The sequence below is a fragment of the Arachis stenosperma genome, chromosome 3 (assembly GCF_014773155.1).
Source record: "Arachis stenosperma cultivar V10309 chromosome 3, arast.V10309.gnm1.PFL2, whole genome shotgun sequence".
NCBI classification, from domain to species: domain Eukaryota; kingdom Viridiplantae; phylum Streptophyta; class Magnoliopsida; order Fabales; family Fabaceae; genus Arachis; species Arachis stenosperma.
Window position 1 is genome coordinate 17,488,546 of NC_080379.1, and position 10,827 is coordinate 17,499,372.

At 31.6% G+C, this 10,827-nt stretch overlaps 2 protein-coding genes across 2 annotated transcripts in view; both read left to right on the forward strand.

Annotated features, from left to right (window-relative positions):
• The first annotated feature begins 3,583 nt into the window (after nucleotides 1–3,583).
• On the forward strand, nucleotides 3,584–5,165 carry LOC130965614 (serine/threonine-protein phosphatase 7 long form homolog). The gene is made up of 5 exons (XM_057890382.1): nucleotides 3,584–3,652; nucleotides 4,080–4,217; nucleotides 4,314–4,822; nucleotides 4,902–4,989; nucleotides 5,091–5,165. Exons 1-5 carry the CDS (start codon nucleotides 3,584–3,586, stop codon nucleotides 5,163–5,165), a joined length of 879 nt encoding a protein of 292 aa, XP_057746365.1.
• A 4,395-nt stretch (nucleotides 5,166–9,560) lies between these two features.
• LOC130969864 (protein IQ-DOMAIN 11) overlaps nucleotides 9,561–10,827 on the forward strand; it is a 2,956-nt gene continuing 1,689 nt past the window's right edge. The window contains exons 1-3 of the mRNA XM_057895767.1: nucleotides 9,561–9,853; nucleotides 10,147–10,251; nucleotides 10,332–10,691. Of these exons, the coding sequence (XP_057751750.1) occupies nucleotides 10,183–10,251; nucleotides 10,332–10,691 (429 nt within the window). The 5' untranslated portion in view covers nucleotides 9,561–9,853; nucleotides 10,147–10,182. The remainder of the gene's footprint in view (nucleotides 9,854–10,146; nucleotides 10,252–10,331; nucleotides 10,692–10,827) is intronic.

A 10,827-nucleotide genomic window follows, 5' to 3' on the forward strand; every position in this document is an offset into this window, starting at 1 on the left:
CAGATGTCAACGACATTGTTCATCCACATGACACTTTGTGCTATCTCTGTACTCAAAGAAAGATTCAACCAAGACACAATATAGGTGTTGCACCTATCCCATGCCTCAAACAAAGAGTCTTCTTCTACTGGTTTAGTAATGAAACCATAAACAAACTTTAATTTATTCTTTGACTTCAACGCTCTCCACATAGCTCTCTCCCATGCATGGTAATTATTTGCACCAAGAATTACTGAAACTAAAGGCACTCCTGGACTTTCTCCAGGATGCAAAAAATAAGGACTCACCGGATCCATGATCGGATTCACGTTCGCACGGTTTGTAGCTGATTGTAGTTGATTGACCTGATTCAACAGGTTTGCAAGAACTTGAATGTCAATGTTCTGCAGAACTTGTTTTGCCATTTCTGGTTCAATTTCTCAAAGAAAACCTTCAATTTCCAAGGGTCGTCAAATTCTACCGACCAGATCCCGAGCTTCCTTGCTCAAGATCCTTACACAGTTGCACGATTTTTTAGATCGGGACCTTTCACACTCGATCTCGTGATCGAAGCCTCTACTTCAGTCCACGCTCACTGCACCATGTTGAAACAGTTATGGATGAAGCAGAGCAACTCTCATCAACTCTTTCAAGTGAGTTTAAGTGTGAAGAGAAGAGAAAGGGAGGGAACGAAGCAAGAGAAGAGAGCAACAAGAAGAAGAAGGATCAACTAGCAGAGAAAGAGGAGAAGGAGAGAGAAAGAAGAATCTAATTTCATTTCTCACAAAATTGATCTAGAAGAATCTGAAATTCAACTAACTAATATATATATATATATAGTTTTTAACTAATCTAACAGAATTGACTCGCTGCAGTAGTTGCTAATTGCATAGCATACTAACAACCTAACTAATTTCAGTTACATTAATTAATCTTTTTTATCTGATATAGCTGCTGCACTATAGAGTCTTTATCATGTAACAAGTATTTTGTTAGATAATTTATCAAATTAATTTAATTTTTAATAAATATAAAATTAGCTTATATAATTTATAATTAGAATTGACAATGTTTGATATAGTAATATATTTTATATATAAAAAAGAGAAAAAGATGAGGTATAGATGTGAACTTTTTTTTATATATTGAATTATGAGCAGTGAATTTTTTGTCTTTTTATAATTAAAAAAATAATATTTTATTTAAAAAAATGATATTTTATACTATTTTATAATCGTATAAAACACTAAAATGGTTAAATATTTTTACATTTTACACTAAAATTATCCATAAATAAAAGTTTTAGTGTATAGATGGTGGTATTTAATGTGCCAGATATGGTGGAGGAAATTAAATAGAAGGTGGTGGACAACAATGTATGTATAACCTAGTTGTGGGTGATGCTATAGATAGAGTACTTGAAATAGCACTTAAATATTTTGGCCAAGATAGAAGCTAAGAATCTCTATTGGGGGAACCTATTTTGTCTTTGATTCCAAGTAGTTCATGTGAAATATTTTTATAAGGAGGCAATTTCATTATCATTCAGCACTTGCTTGTCTCTTACAATAGGGTTGAATCTCTTTAAGTCTATAGTTCTGATTTGAAATGTTTTTCCCTTATGAACTTCAATTGCACCGTGAGAGTTGGTCTTGTAATCATAGACATCTCTAACAAAACCACCTTCATTAGTCTATTCTACAATCGACAAACTTCTTTATGACCATATTAACCATCCATGAGTAGTCGTTTTTTCAGTCATTTTTTATTTTATTTATTTTTCACTAGCAAAACAGGATCTGTCTCCAAGTACATTTCAATATATCTATAATTTTTTTCTTAATTGAACTAAAAACCTAATTAGCTTATTAGTTTAATTCGGCTAAAAGAGAATAAAAATCTTCAAACAAGAATATTTTTTCTTTTATTCTTAAAATTCAACCCAAAACTCGTTAAAAGGCAAAAAGTACACTAATTAATGTATAAGTCAATAGGTAGATATCTCTATTTAAACATGATTATTTATAATAATAATAATAGTAATGAAATAATGGTTACAAAAATAGAGATGTGAGAATTTAAAAGATTCAACTTTAAATATTTATAATTTAAAGTTTAAATAAAATAATTTTAAAAAATAAATTAATATAACATTATTTGAATTTTTTAATTATGAATTTTGATATTTAAAATTGTTTGTAAATTTTTAATATTAAATTATAAATAATTTATTATGTAAAATTATAAAAATTTAAATTTTATTAAATTAAAAATTATTAAATTTATATATTTAAAATTATATATAAATTTTTTAATAATTTTATTTAATACTTAATTAAACTAATTAAACTCAGTTAAACTCTAATCAAATTAATAAATTATTAAATCAGAGATTTATCGATTTATTGACGGGTCTAGTTCTCGCAACCTTGATTTGAAGTGAATATATAAAGCAAAGCGCATTTATATTATTGAGAGTTGGTGTATTTGGGTCCTTATACAGCTGTATTGTGTGGCAATGAAGCAATTAGAGTGTGTAATATTGCCCACATTCTCTACCAATTTGCACATTGTGTGTCTGCAGTGCCCACTCTTTTGAATTATGCAAAGATCCCCCACTTGTGTGCCTGCAACAATGTGTATGTCTCCTCCTAATGCTGCCCTTTATATTCGTACATTTCATACATTCACATCTTTGTTACCTGATGTGACACATTCATACACCTACCTCTGTTCTCCACGACCCACCATATAACAACTCTCTCTAATCTACTACGTATTCCATGCCACATTACCACTTTACCATACTCTTTCATATCCTACTAAATTAGTAAAGAATTTCTTAGAATCATTTTTGTGAATAATATAAATAATAGATTTTAAAATTAATTCAATAAAGTAAAAATATACTATTTTTTTAAATTATTTATCTAAATTTTAATATTAAAATAACCATTCACACACCTAGTAAATTAAACATTTTATATATCCATTATTCATATTATTTAATATTTTCATTATCTACCTATACTTTTTCGATTAGTAATGCTACCCATTGTATAATACAACATAAGTAGTGCCATAGAATTAACACAATTTATTATTTTTAGTCAACTATTAGTTAGTAATATTTTAAAATATGATATTTGGCTACTAAATTAAAGATGTTAGACTATTAACTAAAAATATTAATCAATATAAATTAAAGGGCAATTTACTTATTTAAATTATTTCAATTTCAATATTACGCAAATACATTGTTTCAAAAACGGATACGTAAATACATTGATTCACATATCTATATAAATCGCTACTGGCAGTAACGGTTTATAAGAGAACAGAAACCGCTAGTACCAGCTGCAGTTTACGTTTGAAACGGATTGGTCATAAACCGCTGCTGGGTGCATTGGTGTGTGTGCGTAAACTGCTAGAGCCTATAGCGGCTTACGTAGAGGATGGCTCCTATATAAACCGCGGAGCCAGCCGCGGATTATTCATTTTGAGATTTTGTAAGGTTGGTTAGAAAGAGAAAATTCTACAGAGAGGTCAGAGCAAGTTGAGAGCGGGTCCGAGGTATTTGAGCTGCGACCTCCGGCGGGATATCATGGCAGACAGAAGGAGCTTGCACCGACTGAACGGTGTTGCGCATGTTGCCGGTTCCATTGGTGACGAGGTTAGTTAATAATTTATATATTTTTTTAGGCTTATGATTTTTTTAGTTAGAAAAATGGTATGTAAGGTAGAATATACAGAGTTTATAGATTAGTACCTCTAGTTTGAAATTAGGATTCGCATGTTAGGATGTTAGTTTAATCGGTTTGGATTGTTTTGAATTTTGTTCTTAAAGTTTTATAATACTTTTATAATTGTGGCTGTTATTTAATCAATTTAGTGTGTTGTCATTTTTACTATTGTAATAAGTATCTATAATTTGAACCTCACTGGTTTATTGACGACTTAGTTATAGGGTTTAGGGATTAATTTGTCTACCGGTTCAAAATTTGTTGATGGTTTAAGATATTTGTTATTGTTAGATAGGGAATTTTCTTATGGACAGGAGAATTTAATTGTATCCTGCATTTCTTTCATGTTCTGTGCAGCTCATTAGGTGTATATACAGTGTGAGACAGCAACAGAATATGCCCATGCATGAAAGGATCATCTCGTATTTAGAGAGGGCTGGATTGTACCATTTGGCCAGGCTAAATAGCCAATGGTTCTGGTTGGATGAGCCATTGGTTAGTGTGTTCGTTGAGAGGTGGCGTACTGAGACGCACACGTTCCACATGCCTTTCGGAGAGTGCACAGTGACATTGCAAGACGTGACTTTTTAGCTTGGGTTGCCTGTCGATGGGGAGGCTGTGAGTGGTTGCCTTGGTGATTTTGAGAAATACATGGAGGGTGGCCGACCAGCTTGGGAGTGGTTTCAGGACCTATTCGGTGAGCTGTCACCACCGAATAAGGTCAAGCAGATGACGGTCCACTTTACATGGTTCCACGAGAGGTTTAGTGTGCTACCACCAGATGCGAACGAGGAGACTGTTCGCATCTACGCACGTGCCTACATCATGATGCTTTTATCTACTCAATTATTTGGGGACAAGAGTGTGAACCGGGTACATATACGGTGGTTGCCATTTGTGGCAAACCTTGATGACATGGGGAGGTATAGCTGTGGTTCGACTGCTTTGGCTTGGTTGTACCGATGTATGTGTCGGGTAGTGAACAGAAATGTGACTAACCTTGCGGGTCCCCTCCAGTTGCTACAGAGTTGGATATTCTGGCGTTTTTCCTCGTTGAGGCCGTCCGGGTTTGAGGTTTTCTCTTTTCCGCTGGCATCCAGGTATGTGTTATGTTTTTTCAAAGCTTCAGAATTTTCTATTGTCTTTTTTAAGTTTGTGTCTCATCTGCTTTACAATTAGGTGGTCTGCTTACTTACCTCCGAACGATGGCAAGAAACAGAGGGTCCTAAGTTATCGGCTTGCATTGGATCGCTTGACCGCTCGTGATGTAAGTATTACACTTGTTATGATTTCGTTTGTGGTTTGCTCTCGAGTCATGACTACATATATACTTGTTGTGGTAATGTCTGATGTATTTTGAATTTTCAGATTGTATGGGAGCCCTACTCCGCGCTTGATGTACTTGCTGTCGCTCGATATCGATGTGGCCATACACGTGTGTAGTCCGTTATACCTCCTAACTTCCCATGTGCTCTTTCTTTTCCGCATGACTATCCGAATCAACCACGTGCACTTGTTACCGAACTCCTTGCATCTTCCTTGGTATTTTAGATTGTCTGACTCCATAACCCTGTACTCAACTCCACGCCGAATGCTGTAATCTTTTACGCTCAGCATGGCTTCCTCCTTACTCTAAAACAATTGGCCAATCTGAAATTCAGTCAAACCTATCCCATCATGCATACCCTGCCTATCAAATGTTGCCTCTACATTCTGGTGTTGGCCAATGGCTTCCAAGTTCAAAAAGACAGGTGGGGAGGGTACTCTTGTGTTCCAGAACCGGAACCTCCATAGGTTGTACGTGTACCTCTTGGTATATCATCATCACTATCCCCACCAATATCGACCGGCTCCTCATCGGAATCATCATCACACAGCGCATTCTCAACTCGATCCGGTCCGGCCTCAAAATCAACCTCAGGGAGACAATGAGGCACACTTGCATGAACAGCCCCAGCACGTTTGGGCTCAGGAATTAGAACTGCCGCTGCTACCACAGGCATTAATGTCGAGGCACCACCGACTGTGGTCGACTGAGGATCCGGTGCCGATGCCCCGAAGCTATCCACACGATCTTCCAACTTCGCAAACAGCTCAGGTATCCTCACCTCCGAAAAACTACGCCTGCAGTGAAACAAGACCTGCAGGTCTTCATCCGACCCTATCACAAAGGTCTCATATCTCACACCAGTTGACACAACGGTAATGGGAATCTTGTAAAATAACTTTTTTACCAACTTCGTCCCACAGGTACCGAGCTTTCGTAGTATGCTGAGCTTAATCTTTGCCAATGTACTCGAAGATCGGATAAAAATACTAAGCGATTCTCTATCTGTGAATTTCACATCATGCCTTTTGCTCTTTTGAATTTTTCCAGAGCAGTGGACCAGAGCCACAAAACTATCCTCCCCATCCATTTGTGAATAACACTCTACCTCTCCATATTTGGCCCCTCCATGGTTTATATAGGGAGCCCATTGACACATACTAAACGTAAACCGCTATAGGCACCAGCGGTTTACGCACGCACACTAACCTACATAAACCGTTGCTGGCAGCAGCGGTTTATGACCAACCTAGAATACATGTAAACTGCGACTAGTACTAGCAGGTAGCGGTTTATATAGATATATGAATCAATGTATTTACGTATCCGTTTTTGAAACAATGTATTTGCATAATATTGAGATTGAAACAATTTAAATAAGTAAATTGCCCTAAATTAAAATGACTAATTTTAAACTTTTCTAATATATAATATAAATTCTATTACATGAACAATCTGTTTTATAATTAAATTAATTTAATAATTTATTAGCAAACAACAAACATTAACATATTACAGTATTTCTTTTTTAATTATTAAAAAAAATAAAAAACATTTAAATTTTCAAATTTAAAAGAAGTTAATAAAAAATTTGAAATTTTGAAAATGTTTTTAAATGTTACAATTTTATTGCAAGATATTTTAGTTACCTTTTTGTATTTTTTTTCCAAAAAAAAATATTTGCATAAGCAAATAAAGGGAATTACTAAATTAACCTTTGATTAATAAATCACTTGGCTTACAAAATACATAAAATATTCTATAAACACAAAAATCAGCTATCTACGGATCTACCTATGTTTATGTATGTATTTTATATTTTTTAACAAAATAATCAATTATCAAAATAATTAAATTTTTGTATAGCAATATAATCTAACTTTTTTTATCAATATAAAATATATATTTTTATAATGTAGTTAATTTATGGGGCAATCTACCTAATTAAATAAATTATGTGAATTGTTTACGTACACAAAAGAAAAACCTCTTACGTACATGTGCAATTTCAATTTTATGTAAACCGTGGGAACTAACCACGGTTTCTAGTTTGTATGTAAATCGTTGGAGACTACAAGATTTTATGGTTGGAAAAGGTTGGGCATAATCCGTGGCTACCTACCACAGATTATAAAGGAAAAAGTTAAGGCATAAACCGTGGTTGCTTTCCACGGTTTATGAAGAGGAAGACTTGAACGAAAACTCCTATAGATTCCCACAGTTTACATGCAAAGTATAAATTATATTATCAAATTTTTTAAAAACCAAATTTTTTTTTATTCTTAAATTATATGATCAAATTTTTTTATTTAAATTAAAAAAATAAAGTCTAACTATATCTAGTAGAGAATAGATCTGTAAATTTATTATTTGTTTACTTTTTAAACTAAAAAAATAATTTTTTTTTCTAATATTAAAAAATAAAAATTCTAACAATATACAAAAAATACAAAAAATTGAAAAATTTAAAATTTTTAAATTAATTTATTCTTAATTTGTAAACAAGTGCAGCTAAAAAAATCAATTGTCCGCGTGTAGATCTATTATTTACTAGATATTGATGGACTAGATTTTATATTTTTAATTTAAATAAAAAAATTTAAACATATAATTAAAATTTTAAAAATAAAAAATTTAGTTTTTTAACATTTTTAATTTTTTAATAATATTTTTTATTTTATTATTCACCGGATAATGCTACACCCAGACAGTTGACTTTTTTTTAGCTGCACCTGTTCAAAATTAAGAATAAATTGATTTAAAAAATTTAAAATTTTAAAATTTTTCAATTTTTTTAGATATTGTTAGAATTTTTTATTTTTTTAATATTAGAAAAAAATTTATTTTTTTAGTTTAAAAATTAAAAAAATAATAAATTTATAGATCTGTTGTTTACTAGATATTGCTGGACTTTATTTTATTTTTCTAATATAAATAAAAGAATTTAATCATATAATTTAAAAATTAAAAAATAAAAAATTTAGTTTTTTAAATTTTTAATTTTTTTAAAAATAATTTTTTATTTTTTTATTTACCGGATAATGCTACACCCGGACAATTGATTTTTTTAGTTGCACTTGTTCACAAATTAAGAATAAATTAATTTAAAAATTTTAAATTTTTAAATTTTTTATTTTTTTGTATATTGTTAGAATTTTTTATTTTTTAATATTAAAAAAAAATTACTTTTTTAGTTTAAAAATTTAAAAAATAATAAATTTACAGATTCGTTGTTTACTAGATATTGGTGAACTTTATTTTATTTTTTAATTTAAATAAAAAAATTTGATCATATAATTTAAGAATAAAAAATAAAAAATTTTGGTTTTTAAAAAATTTGATAATATAATTTATACTTTGCATGTAAACCATGAGAATTTATGGGGGTTTTCGTTCAAGTCCTCCTCTTCATAAACCGTGGGAAGCAACCACGGTTTATGCCTTAGCTTTTTCTTTCATAATCCGCAGTAGGTAGCCATGGATTATGCCCAACCTTTTTCAACCATAAAACCTTGTAGCCTCCAACGGTTTACATACAAACTAAAAATTGTAGTTAACTCCCACAGTTTACATAAAATTAAAATTGTACATATACATAAGACATTTTTCTTTTGTGTATTCAGATAAATAATTCACATAATTTATTTAATTAGGTAAATTATCCTAATTTATGATTGATTTTTTATACGCAAGAAAACATCATAAAATAATTGAATAGGCACCGAATATAGCTAAAGTGATATGTAATCAATTTTTTTCAACAGAAATAGAAATTACGTATTTAATCTTCTAATGTATAGTAGGCAAATATTTCATTAGAAAAAAGTAAGTAATTTTTCACAAACTATTTTAGTAATTCACTAAAATGTATATATGAATTATGGCCTCTATCAAGAAATTGACCAAGCATGGAAAGTAGGGTGGATGTTGCATGATGTCATTTGCCATTAAAATATATTCAATTTAGATTATTCTAATAGTTAATTCACTAATTTATTTAAATAAGTGTAAAAAATTTGAATACATACAATAATATATTAATTAATGACAAATTTTTAAATAAAATTTAGATTCATAATAGATGAAGTCATAATCTGTAGAGTGGAGGGATACCATGGAAAATAACAAAAAAAAATATGCCTTTTTAGGTTATATTCGCGACCATTGAAGGATAGTTCTGTCATTTCAAACCCAACAGACACATGAACATGCCTGCTACAGTTATAGTAAAGAAAGAAAGGATGAAAAGATTTTAAAACTCTGTTTTATTTTTTTGCTTCATTGATTTCAAAGGCACTCTCTCCCTGTTAATGAAAACAAAGTGGCTCTGCTATTATGCTGTTCAAATCAATGCTTTGTTCTTGAAGGCCCCACATTGAAGAAGTAGATGAGAAAATGTGCATGATTGCTATAGTTGCATCCACATGAAAATAAAAAAATCATATCATATCCACTTATAAACACAAACCAGATTTTGATAGCTACTGGAATTTTTCTGCACCTCAACTAAGTAAAAAAGAAAAAGGGTTTTTGATATCTGTGCAAAAACACATTCATTTCACTGATCAAAATCCATCATTCTATCTGATCCAAAGTTCCAAATTCTTTGGTTTTGTTAACTGATAAATTATTATTATTTATTTTATTTATATATTTTAAAAGAATGTTTTCATGTTTCAATGCCTTTTCCATCTGAATTTAATGACATCATTCACTGCAATTTATTCTCAAAGCACTAAGCTTTCTCAAACGGTGGCTCTTGTCCTTTCTAAACAAAGTTGATTGGGTTTCTATAAAAAAATAGGTAAGGATTAACTTGGATCTCACTCCAAAATCTGCATAGCATTCATCAAATGTATTCTTGATTTTTGTGCATTGGTATTTAATTAGTTTGCTCTGAAATCAAAGTTGTTACATTTTGTTATGACTTGCTACTTATGCAATTTGGAATCAAAGACAAAGCTCTGCAAATTGTTCATTCTTTATTGGACAAAGTATAATGTTATAGACTTTATTAAAATTATCATCATCACTTTAATGCTAAGCCACTTCAACAATTGCTATAAGAAGAGGTTTTTATGGTGAAAATTTTTTCAGATGTAGAATGCCCATGTGGTATTTGATAAAAGGACTATGAAGAAGAGTTGGTTCAGCCTTGTGAAGAGGCTCTTCATATGGGACTCAAATTCCACACAAGACAAGGTAAAGTGCAATGCTTTCTGCTTTTTTATAATGTGTAGACCAACTGTTTGAGATTATGTGAGAGAAAACTTTGAATACAGAACAAGGAGAAGAGAAGGAGATGGGTATTTGGAAGGGTAAAGAAGAAGAGGTTGCCTTCAATTGCAGCCCCACCACCACCACCACCACCACCACCAACAACAACAGCAACACTTGTGAGTGAAGCAGAGGAAGAAGAGAGCAAGAAACATGCTTTAACAGTGGCCATTGCCTCAGCTGCTGCTGCTGCTGAGGTTGTAAGGCTCACTGGGGTCCCACAATCTTCCCACAAACCTAAACATAATTCAGAAGAATCTGATGAAACTAGGGATGTTGCTTCTCATTCCATAAGCCAGTGCCAGAGGAATAATATCAAAGAATTTGCAGCCATCAAAATTCAAACTGCATTTAGGGGTTACTTGGTGAGTTTTTTCCCCCAAATTTCTTTTCTTTTGCTTGAGTCTGCTGAGATTTATTTGCAAAAATCTCTTACCCTTACTACTATTTTTCTCACTTATGGATTAATGTTGTTTTGAAGAAACAGCTCAATTAGTGCTA